At 41.2% G+C, this 14,277-nt stretch overlaps 2 protein-coding genes across 5 annotated transcripts in view; both read right to left on the reverse strand.

Annotated features, from left to right (window-relative positions):
- The window catches only part of CATSPER3 (cation channel sperm associated 3), a 58,050-nt gene extending 48,939 nt beyond the window's left edge, over positions 1 to 9,111 (reverse strand). For 2 of the 4 annotated variants that reach the window (XM_032248122.1, XM_032248042.1), the window contains exon 1: positions 1,844 to 3,262. In XM_032248122.1, the coding sequence (XP_032104013.1) occupies positions 1,844 to 2,272 (429 nt within the window). In that variant the 5' untranslated portion in view covers positions 2,273 to 3,262. Of the gene's footprint in view, positions 1 to 1,843; positions 3,263 to 3,833; positions 4,538 to 8,578 lie in introns of those variants that run through there. The other 2 variants (XM_032248190.1, XM_032248244.1) reach the window with 2 other exon arrangements.
- A 1,126-nt stretch (positions 9,112 to 10,237) lies between these two features.
- The window catches only part of PCBD2 (pterin-4 alpha-carbinolamine dehydratase 2), a 49,109-nt gene continuing 45,069 nt past the window's right edge, over positions 10,238 to 14,277 (reverse strand). The window contains exons 3-4 of the mRNA XM_032248562.1: positions 12,052 to 12,132; positions 10,238 to 10,601 (exon numbers count right to left, since the gene is read on the reverse strand). Coding sequence (XP_032104453.1) covers positions 10,506 to 10,601; positions 12,052 to 12,132 — 177 coding nt within the window. The 3' untranslated portion in view covers positions 10,238 to 10,505. The remainder of the gene's footprint in view (positions 10,602 to 12,051; positions 12,133 to 14,277) is intronic.

Raw genomic sequence — 14,277 nt, forward strand, 5'->3', positions numbered from 1 at the left:
TCTATTTTAGTCTTCATTTTTGAAATTTTTCTTTTATTTTTTATCCATGCAGTGCAAAAACTTCTTTTTAATTTTTCTTTTATTTCTAATTCTTTCCTGAGTTTTGTCTTTTCACTTCTGTTCTTTCCTATCTTAAATCACTTTCTTAAATATGTGGCTTGTTTTAAAGTCGTGCGCTACAGTCTTTCCTGTTTGTAGGCATGTCATTGTGGTGGGCTTTCATTATCTATAGGTTAAGTATCTCTTATCTGAAATGCTTGGGAACAGAAGTGTTTCGGATTTCAAATTTTTTAGATTTTGGAATATTTGCATTATCTTTACTGGTGGAGCAACTCACATCTGAAAATCTGAAATCCAAAATGCTCCAGTAAGCATTTCCTTTTGAGTGTCGTGTCACTAGTGCTCTGAATGTTTTGAATTTTGGAGCACTTCAGATTCCAGATTTTCAAATTCAGGATGCTCAACCTGTATAAGGGTATTATTCTCTACCTTATTCTCCTTTTTCTTAAAGTAATTTTGTATGAGACTTTATCGCAATCCTTTTTTTTTTTCCTAAAAACACAACTATAGCAGCATCAATCCTTTTCTATTGTTCTGTTTTACATAAAATTAGTTTTCTTGAACTTTTAGAAGATAGTATGGTTCTAACCTCACTGAGCTCATTCTTCTGCTTTTGTGCTGTGTTTAAAAAAATTCTGAGGTTTCCTGGTTCCATTCCCCTCCTCCCATTTTATCTGAACCTTCTCTTCCTTCATCTCTATGTCTCCAACCTGCTCAGTTTTTATTCCATTTCCAATATTTATCCTGTCTGTGGGATCCTGTCTTCAAAGAGAGTTCTGGCTGGTCAGCTTTAAAAGTTCATAGCATCTGCTGCTCTAGCCCCTTCAAAAATTACCAGGAATCTCTTGATCTAGCCCAGTATTGGACAAGGCAATACCCTTTTTGATATCAAATGCTGTTCTCACATCAGCCCATCACATTTTTAATGAATATATAATAGCATCCCTTTGTTTATTCCCCCACAAGGCTAATATTATGCAGTTCTTGTGGCTTGTAGTAAGGAAACTAACTAGTTTTGCTGCAAATGCTTCCTATGGGTTCTTGGCTTTGCTATTTAGTTGCTCTGGTTTTTTTTGGTTGGTTGGTTCCAACAAGGTCTCACTCTGTTGCCCAGGCTAGAGTGCAGTGGTGCAATCACAGCTCACTGCAGCCTCGAACTCCCAGGCTCTCCCACCTCAGCGTCTAGAGTAGCTGAGACTACAGGTGCGCACCACCATGCCCAACTTTTTTTTAAATAGAGATGGGGGTCCCACTTTGTTGCCCAGGCTTGCTCTGTTTTTGAGAGGAGATTTCAAGGAGACTTAAAAACCTTGTCACTGACCAGCCACGGTGGCTCATGCCTGTAATCCCAGCACTTTGAGAGGCCAAGGCAGGTGGGCCACTTGAGGTCAGGAGTTCAAGACCAGCCTGGCCAACATGGCAAGGCCCCATCTCTACTAAAAATACAAAAATTACTTGGGCATGCTGATGTGTGCCTATAATCCAAACTACTTGGGAGGCTGATGCAGGAGAATCTCTTGAACCCGGGAGGCAGAAGTTGCACTGAGCCAAGATAGCACCACTGTACTCCAGCTTAGGTAACAGGGCGAGACTCCGTCTCAAAAAAAAAAAAAAAAAAAAATGTCATCACTGCTGCTCTTGTCACCCTCTTCCCAGATTTTAGAGTATTTTTAGAATTCTACGGAAAATTTCTAGAAATAAAATACCTTAAAAATCTTATAATGCTTCCAGAAATAAAGCATCTTTCATAAAAGAAGAAAATTGACCCATTTTGTCTGCTTACCTCAAGAAGTCTGAACAAGCGGTACCTGATGTCATAACTGGTCCACAAGGCCGTAAAAAAGGCATTCAATCCGACAGAACTAATCATAATTAACTTAAAGAAACGGCTCATTATGACTTTCTTCACAAATGCCCGAAACTCATCATCTTTCCGCCTGTCAAAAAGTTGAATATAAAGTATGGTTATGGCGCTACAGAGCCGGATGCCCACATAATGCATACCTTTTTGCAGGGACAAGGCTCTGCTTTCTCCCTTCTGTGAATATAAATGTACATATACTTTTACATAGCAATGAAATGTTGAATAAATAACCACTGAAATACACATGATGATCATGGATACTCTGTCCCCACTCAGTTCCCTCCCCCTGGACCTCTGAAAAAGAATGGTCACCACTCCTTCTCCAGCAAAACAAAGTGTCATCTTCATTTATTCACTCAACAAATCTTTATCGAGTGGCAACTACATACCAAGCAATATAGTAGGCACTTGGAACACAGCGTGAGCAAGACTAAATATTGCCAGTCTACTAAGTAAAACTGATAATCATCAGATATCACCCATACACATGCTCACATCAATAATAAAAAACTGAACACCCCAAGAGAAAATGGGCACACACCTATTCATGAAATAAATACCAAAGACCAATAAACTTCTCGAGATACGTTCTATAGCAACACTAATCAGGGATATGCACCATTATTTTCGTTTATAAAATTAGCGAAGACTTGAACATGGTAAGATCTAATGCTGGCAACAGTGTAGTATGATTTAGCACTGTCTAAAACTGCCAGAGGCATGAAAACTGACCAGCTTTTTTGAAAAGCCTTAGAACCATTCATTCTCTGACCCAAGAGAATACAACCTGAAATGAAATAACTTCAACTAAAAATGTCTCAGCATTATTTCCGGTACTGAGAAGCTTGAAAACAATTTAAACATCTAACAAAAAGGACTGGGCAAATATTTGTGGTATGTCCGTCTCTTGAAATATAGACACTAAAATATGTCTATGCATTTTTCAGGATTTAGAAAAGTGTTTACAATCCATTTTTATATCTTGTTTTGTTTTGTGTGCAACAAAACACAAAAACCAAAGGTACAAAATTTTCTGTTCAAAATTATCTCACCTGTGCAAAAATGGGCAAAAAAAATCAGCAGGAAATATGCCAAAATGATAACAGTGTCTGTCTATGGATGGTGAGGTTACAGACAATTCTTTTTCCAGTTTATTTCCATTTATCTGTGCTTTGCAATTTTTCTCAAAGAGTACATATTACTGTTTCCCATTATATGTTATAAATGAATACATTCTCATAATAGTTAAAAAACATGGAATAGATATTCTTTTTTTTTTTTTTTTTTGAGACAGAGTCTTGCTCTGTCACCCAGGCTGGGGTGCGGGGTGGTGCAATCTCAGCTCACTGCAACCTCCACCCCCACAGGTCCAAGCGATTCTCCTAACTCAGCCTCCCAAGTAGCTAGGACTACAGGTGAACACCACCACTCCTGGCTAATTTTTGTATTTTTAGTAGAGATGGGGTTTTGCCATGTTGGCCAGGCTAGTCTCAAACTCCTGACCTCAGGTGATCTGCCCACCTCGGCAGGCTTAGTAAGCCACCGTACCCGGCCAGAATATATATACTTTTCTAATATATATACTTTTCTAATATATCAAGATATATAATTTTCACTATCTGATTTGAGATGGGGTCTACTACAAAAAATAAAAAGAAAAGCCTTCAGTTTATCTAACAGTCATTAATAGAAAAGGACAAAACTGAGTTAAACTGGTCATTCAAGTCTACAGGGCACATAACAGGATGCCAACCTCACCAATCACAGAAACCAAATTGTCAAGGACATGCAACTTATTTTGGTAAGCAGACGAGTGTCTAAGGGAAGAGGCTGAGCGAACGCCAACACCCTGCCCTGATACTTCCACTTGCACATTTCTTAACAGGTAACGGAGATAGAGAATATTTACTTAAATTTCTTGAATGCTGGGCAGAATTCCATTGATGTAGCAATCAGTGAACTAGAAATGACTTTCAACAGGCTCTGGTGACGGTGTTGAGACATTTTCCAAATTTCCAACGTTTATTTCTTGCTTTTATCATCCAACAGAAAATCTCTGCTTAGGGATTTTCCTTAGCATCTGGATTCTGAGAGGCAGTGGAGAAGGGTCCACGAAGGGAATCCTTGCTTTATGAGGTCACTCTTGGACATTCTGTTGCTTTACCAGTCTGAGGCCCCTGAAGTGGGGAGCTCCCCAGTGGGTCTATCATGAATTCTCTTTTCCCAAAGAGACTGAGTGCCTCCATTCAACAAAAAGGCTATGGGCATCCACGTTATGCAGAATCATAAGGCTCTGGGTTAAAGCTGGAAGTCACTAGAAACAGACCACACAAAGGCTCTCCCTTCAAGAAATGCCCCCAGCTGATTGACACAGGCCCTTGGTAATGTGTTAGAAAAAGTTACGGGATCATATAAGAAGGGAAAGAAAAGTTCTCTGGGCTCTAAGGAAAAGAGAGCACATCCAGGGCCCAGCCACTGGAAACACCTGGAAGGACAAGAAAAGACTGTGATGGGTTTGACTTAGAACAAAAGAAAAATTATAATCCCAGCAACTTGGGAGGCTAAGATAGCAGGATCACTTGAGACCAGGAGTTTGAGATCAGCCTGGGTAACATAGTGAGACCCCCCCATCTCTAAAAAAAAAAAGAAGAAGAAGAAATAAAAATTAGTGGCAGCATGTGGTGGCTCACACCTGTAATCCCAGACTTTGAAAGGCCAAGGCAAGCAGATCACCTGAGGTCAGTAGCTCGAGACTAGCCTGGCCAACATGGTGAAACACTGTGTCTACTAAAAAATACATAAAAATTAGCCGGGCATGGTGGCGGGTGCCTGTAATCCCAGCTACTCAGGAGGCTGAGACAGAAGAATCACTTGAACCCAGGCAGTGGAGATTGCAGTGAGCCAAGATCATGCCATTGCACTCCAGCCTGGGCAACAAGAGCAAAACTCCATCTCAAAAAAAAAATAAAAATTAGCCATGGGAGTTTGAGGCAGGAGGATTGCTTGAGCCCCGAAGTTCAAGACAAGCCTGGGCAACATAGTGAGACTGTCTCTATAAAAAATAAAAATAAATTAAGTGGATGTGGTGGCATGCACCTGTAGTCCCAACTACCAGGGAGGCTGAAGTGGGAGGATCACTTGAGTCCAGGAGTTGGAGGTTATAATGAGCTGTGATGACATCACTGCACTCCAGCCTGCATGAAAGAATGAGACCCCATCTCTTAAAAAAAGAAAAAAAGGAGATATTATTATATTACATAAATCCTGAGTTGGCTAACTGCAGGTATGGAATGTGCACATATAAACCACCTAGATAAAATATAAAGAATGAGCCCATGAGGCAGGGATGTTTTAAGTACAAAAGTGATAGGGATTTTTGCTCTGTTTAGCTCTCAAGATTAATATATTTTCCTCACTCACCTTCTCCTAACTCCTTTGGTTTTCAAGACAAATCAAGACAGTGAAATCTGGGTAGCCCTGTGTTGTACTAAATGTTCAGTGGCTAAACTGGTCAATTTCCTAGACAACAAAGTTCTTGGTCCATAAGAAAAGGAGGTAACCACTCCATCGCCTCTGCTGTCCCTGGTGTTCCACAAGTATATATGACCACTTGTGGTAGGAAAATACTTTCATGAGCAACCAATAAACTAAACTGGGAAATAACATCTTATGTACTCATTTTCTCCATTTAAAATCATCAACAGCAAAGTTTTAAGAATCACTGGGATTCATGTCCCCATGATTCAAACTTCAGCCCCATCATCTCCCTCTACATTCATTCTCTCAGGGATCAGCTTCTCCTATAACTCCTGCTGTGTCCTTTAGTTATATGCCTCTAATGTCTCAGGGCTCCTGCCCAACATCCACCCACAGGAGGCTCCTGGGGCAGCTGCTCCAAGAGAGCCCACATCAGTTCTCCATCTGTTTCCACCTGCCATGTCACTGTGTCCAATCCCCTTGGGTACACAGAAGGCCCTCAGTAAGCATGTGCTGTATGAATATGCAAAATAATGGCATCAGGATCCCTGTGCTCGCTCTTATAGCTAGGCACAGCAGGATTTCATCTCCAGGAAACTCAGCAGTACACTTCTGTGACTTCCCTCTTTAAGCACCAAAGCATATGTTCACAGAAAAACAGAAAACAGATTTAAAAAGTAAGGAATTCTTTCATGCCACTTGGAGAGGGAAGGTAGCCCAATGAAAGCAACAGAGAAGAGCCCAGTTGTTCTTGGTGGACTATATCAGCACAGCCACAGATGAATGCTATTTCTGAAGCCACTGATGAAGACTTTAGTCTGGAAATGAAACTCCAGCTGGGTGAGTGGAAAGCAACAGGAAATCAGAGGTGCCAAGCTGATCCAGGGCCTACTGAAATCATCCCTTATCTTCTCATGGATTGGTGGGCAGGGCAGGCATCCTGGGATGAGAAGCCCAAGGGCCATCTCCAGTGCCCTTTCAGCAGCAACTCACACTCTGCGTGACCTGGGCAGCACCACGTCAGCCACAGATAGCCAGGGAGAGTCAGCGATTGGCAGGCGTGGCAGCTTGGTGACTCTGACATCCTCTGGACGATATCATTCATTTACTAGTCCTGAGTAACTGGCATTGAAACACAAAGCTCACTTATGATGGCCAAACCCTATTACAGCTCCTGATGTCTCACAGAAAGCTTTGCAAAACTGAAAGCTACAGAGTCCAACTTTATAGTATGTTTCTGAATGCTGATCAGAAAGTGTACAGAATGCTCCCTACTCTCCCCGCTGGTCCAATAGTTCAATACATTAATGGAGGCAGGCTTGTGTCCAAATACAATGTACATGCCGCCGCTTTTTGTCTATAGCAAAAACATAAACAGTCATACTTACGCTATTTATCCCAAGGTTTCCTAAATTCTATCAACATCAGAAAGTAACTATTATTTTCAGAACTTTCATTAACTTCATTGTAGGAAAGGACATCGTCAACCATGCTGGCCCCGGTTTACTATCTGTGGAGGTCATGCATGGGGTCACAGGTCATGTCTGTTTAACTCCTCTCCAGCAATCATTTCGCAAGAAAATATAGGGAAGCCAAAGCTTACCACATGAGAGAAACCACTGCCATCATGCAAAGATTTGGAACAGACAGGAACTTGGGGACCTCCAACTGTGACAGTGTCTCTTTTAAGTTGAAACGTAAGTTACCCGAAGCAAGTCTGGTGTTTCATTCTGTCAGAATTGACCACCATGAGGATTTCCATGGACTTCGGATATGGGATCTTTGAGTCTCTATAGTAAAGTCTCTGAGTTCCAACAGACGCAGGGACCCTTAATATAGACCTTATGTCACACCCTCATATAGGTGATATCTAGCAACTTCATTCTCAGGTCTTACCACTGTAATCATGAACCACATCCGCTTTCTCCACTGTGCTACACGTGACACATGTTAACACAGCCATCAAGTTTAAGCTCTCAGACTTCCACTCACAATAGAGGAAAAGGGTTCCGGGTAGGGTATGGTAAAACAAGTTAAATGACACCGCAGGAAGCAAACAAACAAATCCAGAAGGCAAAATGTTCTACAGCACAATTGATCTAGTTTTTACAATAAATAAATTACATGGGGAAATGGGGAAGGGAGAGGAGCTTGCCCCAGATCAAGAGACTAAAGAGACACAACAACCAGATATAATGAGTGGGCTTCATATAGATCCTGGGTTTGAACCAAACTACTGTCCAAAGACGTTCATGATCTTCAGGACAATTTGATTTTTGCCTAGGTATTAGGTTTACCAAGGAATCATTTTGTTAGGTATATTAATGGTACTGTGGTTTATATAAGAAAATGACCATATTTTCCATAGACACTTACTGAAGGATATAGGGGTGAAATGATAAGCTATCTGGGATTTGCTTTTAAATACTTTAGCAAAGACAGAAACAGGGAAAATGAAGCTACTAGGACAAAATCTTGGTAGTTTTTATATCTGGGTGATCAGTATGTAAGGCTTCAATGTACTATTCATGTACTTTTGAATATGTTTAAATTTCTTCATGCTTAAAAAATTCATGTAAATCCAGGTGATGATTCTCAAAAGCAAATTTTTAAAAATTAACATTGAAAATTGAAGCACTTAACTAAAACTCTTTGGTAATAAAAAGTATAAAATCTATACTATCGGAAAGAGCTTATAAAAACATACAGCTTTGTCTTTTCCTTTGAAAGAATCCTAAGAACACAAGTTATAGTGCTAAGGATCTGGATTCCCCGGCACCCAGAGAGCCTAGGTGGCTCTTTCCCACTTCCTCTCCCTGCACACCACATGTCCACAGGGCAACTGACCATACCTGCCTCTCCCTGGCCAGCAAAACTAGCCAGGAACTGGCTTCAGAGAGCTCAGCCTCTGTGCCATGTTCCTGTACATCTCTCAGGTTTGGGGTAAGGATCACATGGAGCAGGGAAGGTTTGCTTGTTGTAACAATGAATGATTTCTCTGGCCTCTAAAGAGAGGTGGGTTACAAACATGATCTGTGTTAAATTCCACTACCATGATGCTTCAAGGGACTAACAATACTTCTTGGATGGATATATCTGCATCATAATCTCATTAGTAGTACATTCCTGAATTCCTTCAAAGAATATTCTTATTACAATTTTTAAATAATAGATTACCTGATACTCCTTTTTACATCCGTCAGTGATACATGGAGTAGGTAGAGCTCACTACTGAATAATACCCAAGTAGCTTCTAGCTTCAGTGGCTGTAGGCCCTCAGTTCAGGAGTCACAACATGCAAATGATGGGGGAAAAAATGACCCTTAGTTCCTCCTTAACTCAGTAAGTCAAATAACGACCTGGTGAGTTGGTTACTGTAACAGTAAATCTTGTATTGCCACTCATTCCTGGAAGCCACAGATAAGATACTTGTCCTTTCCTTCAACTCTCTGTTGAAAGAGAAAAGTAAAGAAAACACACCAAGATAGCTCACCCAATTTTTATGACTTGTTTAATTAATTACTTAAGTAGGAACAGCAGCTAAAATCAAATCAACTTTAGCTTCATAAGAATTGTTATGGGGCTAGGCGCAGTGGCTCACACCTATAATTCCTGCACTTTGGGAAGCCAAGGCAGGAAGATCATTTGAGCCCAGGTGTTCAAAACCAGCCTGGGCAACATAGTGAGACTCCCCTCTTATATAATTATTAAAAATAACTAAATCAATGAAAATTTAAAAATATGACACAGTGGTTCATGCCTGTAATCCCAACATTTTGGGAGGCCAAGGCAAGAGAATCACTTGAGGCCAGAAGTTCTAGACCAGTCATGGCTGCATAATAAGACCCTGTCTCCAAAAAAAGTTTAGAAAATAAGCCAGGTGTGGTGGTGTATCCTGTAGTCGCAGCTACTCAGGATACTGAGGTGGGAGGATCACTTGCACCTGAGAGGTCCAGGCTACAGTAAGCATTGGTGGCACCACCTCACTCCTGCCTGGGCAACAGAATAAGACCCTGTGTCAAAAAAAAAAAAAAAACCTGTTATAGTGGCTGGGCACAATGGCTCACACCTGTAATCCCTGCACTTTGAGAGGCAGAGGTGGCAGGCTTGCTTGAGCCCGAGAGTTCAAGGCCAGCCTGGGCAACATGGGAGACCCCATCTCTACAAAAACTTTAAAAATTAGTCAGGCATGGTGGCACTTGCCTATAGTCCCAGCTACTCAGGAGACTGAGGAGGGAGAACCGCTTGAGCCCGGGAGGTTAAGCCTGCAGCGAACCGTGATCCTGCCACTGCACTCCAGCCTGGGCGGCAGAGCGAGACCCTATCTCAAACAAAACAAAACAAAACAAGAATTGTTACATAAGGTTAAAACCCACTATTTGTCGAGTTCATAATTCTTTTTCCACCTTACAACTATTCTCCAACACAAAGCATTTGTAAAGTCACCAAAATTGCTTGGATTTCAGCGTTACAAAATGTCTGAATACTCTCCATCCCAATTTCTCGAATTTAAGAATGCCACTTCTGGTGGCGCACAGTGGCTCATGTCTGTAATCCCAGCACTTTAGGAGGCTGAAGCAGGATTATGAGGTCAAGAGATCGAGACCATCTGGCCAAGATGGTAAAACCCCGTCTCTGTTAAAAATACAAAAATCAGCTGGGTGTGGTGGCACGAGCCTGTCGTCCCATCTATTCAAGAAGGCTGAGGCAGCAGAACCACTTAAACCCGGGAGGTGGAGGTTGCAGTTAGCTGAGATCGTGCCATTGCACTCCAGCCTGGGTGACAATGTGAGACTCTGTCTCAAAAAACAAAAGAATGCCACTTCTCTTTTTGAATATTAACATAATGGCTTTTATCTTAGGTATATGATTAGACAGCATGAAAAATACCTCCAGTTCAAGTTTAAATCATTTCGTATTTAAGCAATGATTTTACCAAATGTAGTATACAAAGGCAAACTAAATTTACACAACTTAAATTGTTATTTTTCTTTTTTTGCCTCTAAATATGATGCCTTAAGGACAACTCAATTTGTTCACGTAAATTCCCTTCAATATACATTGCTAAGATATGTACAAGATTTTACATGGATTTTGGAAGAAATCACACAGAAGCAGCTGCTTTTTCAATAAACTTGGCCAGCTTCACATCTTTTTTGGTCAGTTCACCACAGTCATGGGAGGTGAGCGTTATCTGGACCTAAGAAAAAGAAATGCAGTTTTTAAAACTCTGAGCAGCAAATCATGGTTATTTTCCTTTGGCAGTTCAGAAGTCAGTCTATTATTCAACATTCATATTTGAGAATGGGGGACTCAATGATTTAGAAAATACTACATTATGAATAAGCAAAACATTTCCAAACCCCGGTGAACTCCAGGAGCAGTCTACACCAGGCCTGGCTCAACAGTCACCTTGAAATAAAAAGTTTTCTCACATCATGCGGCAACGCAGCTGCCAGAATCTCAAATCTTGTTTCTTTAAATAAAAAGAGACTGAGGTTACACCTGAACTCCCATTCCTTTAATTACACCAACTATTTTCAGGCCGCTGAGAAAAACCAAGCTATCAAACGTTATATCTTAGCAGCAATGTTTAAAAACCACATTTTGGCTGGGCACAGTGGCTCACATCTGTAATCCCAGCACTTTGGGAGGCCAAGGCAGGCGAATAACCTGAATTCAGGAGTTTGAGACCAGCCTGGCCAACATGGTGAAACCCCGTCTGTACTAAAAATTACCCAGGTGTGGTAGTGCGCACCTATGATCCCAGCTACTTGGGAGGCTGAGGCAGGCGAATCACTTGAACCTGGAGGCAGAGGTTTCAGTGAGCTGAGATGGCACCACTGTACTCCAGCCTGAGCAACAGAGCCAGACTCCATCTCAAAAAAAAAAAAAAAGCATATTTCCAAATTAAAGAAGTGGGGGTAAGGGATGGGATGCTGTTTCTTGATTAATTGATTAAAAAGTAAAAGTAAAATGGCAAGCAAAGAGAAGCAACTAGGAAAGAAAAGTGTAACCTGGTACCAAGGTGCTCTGAATTATTCTAAGTCATATGAGAATTGTGAAATTCTCCTTTTTCAAAGATTGTCTTAGAGAAGACTTCATAGAAATCTAGACGGTAAGACATTCCAAATGGCACAACCGTAAAGGCGAGGACACTTCTGGAGGAACAAGGTTCATCTCATTGTGCCCCTCAAAACTTTATAGTCTGCCCTTTGTCTTAAATAAGGTCAGTTCCTACACAGCATACTGAATTTAAGTTTTCAAAGCACAGTTCTTGAGCAAATGTATTTCAATGAGATAAATAAGGCCATATCTATCTGAGTTACTATCATTTCTTTCAATAATTTACCTTAAGTTTTGAAATGTATCAGCATGGCTGATACTCCAGTTTAATTCAGGAGCCTCATTTGGCCCAACTTTCTCATATTAGCATTAGAAGAAAGACAGGGATGAAAGTAAAGAGCTTATTCATTGTTCTTAGGAGCAGGCCTGAAAATTTGTTACTAATTTGTAATAATACACAGGGATTCTGAGAGAAAGGATAAGCCTTTCTTAAGCACAATGACATTTAGCTGCACAAGATGACAAGAAAGAAGATTCTTAAACTCCATAATTAAAGTGATTCCCAAATAAGGCAGTTTAGTTACCTTGTTATATACATTGAACCATTCTGGGTGATGATTCATCTTCTCTGCTTGTAGGGCAACTCGGGACATAAAGCCAAATGCCTGTATAAGATGAAGCCGAGAGTAATTACTGACATTGTCCTCTACCCTGAGCCTGAGAGACACAACAGAGCAATTCAACCAAATAAAGACATGCAAGGATCCTGAGGGAAGCTGGTGGAAACCCAGTATGAAAGGACTGCTCTCTGCAGGCCCAGGGGCACGGTGCAGCAGGACTGTGACCTACTGCTGGATGGTGAAAAACTATCGGGCTCAAGTAAACAAACCAGGGAATTGGTCTCACCCAGTGACCCGTCAGACCATTTAATTGTCCTCAGGATGAGACTCTACCAAACAGCACAGGAATAATTTCCCTTCAGCCCAGTGCTCTGGGTCTCACTACCTGGCTCCAAATATTAGGAGCGACTCTTCTTGCAGCTCTGTTCCTTTTGTTTTTAGTGATTGGGTTGCTAACTAAGGCAACCCACAAGACTATGGAAAAAGGTCTTCTGAGGGTGCCTTAAGCAAAAGCATCAGGAGAAATGAACAACTTTATCTCACCACCCAGGCAGGACAGGACCAAATCAAAGACTATTGGAACTTAAGAGTGAAGCAGAAGCCCGGCTTGCCTGCTTGGGTACTTCCTGCTACTGCCCCACACTGCCATTTCAAGGTGACAGTGCACCCACCTCAGGGCACAAGGCAAGCCAGGAAATGAGCAGAGGGCTGCAAACCCAGTCACACAACTAAGCGTGGACCGTGGGGCTCTGTCTTCATACTGCAGGAGGAGTGGAAACACTTTTGTTAAGCAGAAAGCAAACTTGTCTTGAGAAGAGGGAAAACAACTCATTTTTTGTTTGTTTGTTTTTAATTTTTTATAAGGGTAACTGCAAACAACAGGAGAGTGTGTCTCTATTGTTCCAGAATGCAGAAATACTTGGTAAGACTCAGGGTAACGGCACATTAATTACAAAGTTAAGTAGAATTCACATGGCAATACCCATTACACCCACCTAAATAAATATTTAACTTCATTACCCCTATCCAGAAAAACCAATATGATGTTAGTTGAGCTATGTTTTTTGGATCACCAAATGACCTAAGTGTGCATTTCCCAGTTACAGTGAGAAATACATTAGATGCCATTTTAAACAACTCTGTATCATTCACTATGGTACCTCTCTCAGAGCCAATTTTATTTGGGATAAAGATTTCCATGTTGACATTTAAGGCCTAAAGATTTCCATATAGGAAAAGGGAGAAAGTTCAAGCAAAATCCATTCAACAACATATGAGATTACCTGTGGAAAAACAATATTCACTCAGCCCTTCTGATTTCATAATCCAATTCTCTAGACTATGTGAAAAGAAGGGACAAATCAGGTGTGAAAGCCTGATTTTTGTTTTTATAGAGAGAGGGTCTCACTATACAGCCCAGGCTGGCAGAATGCAGTGGCTATTCACAGGTGCAATCATAGCTCACTGCAGCCTCTACCTCCTGAGCTCAAGGGATCACTCAAGGGATCCTCCTGCCTCAGCCTCCCAAGTAGCCACCACACCCATCCATGAAAGTCTGTTCTAATTATTCAAACATAAGAGTTAACCCATATTAAACAATGTATAAGGAGAATTTCTACATTGCCTATAATGCCTTATTCTTGTTTGGCATTAGAAGATGTACAAGACTAGCCAACATCACTGATAGACAGCAATACAATTGTTAAGGGCATGGTCTTTTGAGCCAGGGAGTCCTGGATTCAAATCCTGACTCTACTACTTAATTATCATGCAATAACCGTGAGTATCAGTTTTCTTTTTTCATTTTAAGACAGAGTCTCTCTCTGCTGCCCAGGCTGGAGTGCAGTGGGATGATCTCAGCTCACCACAGCCTTTGCCTCCCAGGTTCAAATGATTCTTCTCAGCCTCCCAAATAGCTGGGATTACAGGAGCACACCACCATGTCCAGCAAACGTTAATATTTTTAGTACAGACAGGGTTTTACCATGTTGGCCAGGCTGATCTCAAACTCCTGGCCTGACGTGATCTGCCTGCCTCAGCCTCCCAAAGTGCTGGGAATACAGGCGTGAGCCACCATGCCTGGCCCTCTCAGTTTTCTTATAAGTAAAATGGGGATAACAATTTAAAAAGTCATGTGATTACATTCTAATAAACAATGAGATAGGTATATAAAGGTACTTAGCACAGCAC

This window comes from Sapajus apella, unplaced genomic scaffold (genome assembly GCF_009761245.1).
Source record: "Sapajus apella isolate SASKATOON/1434 unplaced genomic scaffold, GSC_monkey_1.0 scaffold1, whole genome shotgun sequence".
In the NCBI taxonomy this organism is placed as follows: Eukaryota; Metazoa; Chordata; class Mammalia; order Primates; family Cebidae; genus Sapajus; species Sapajus apella.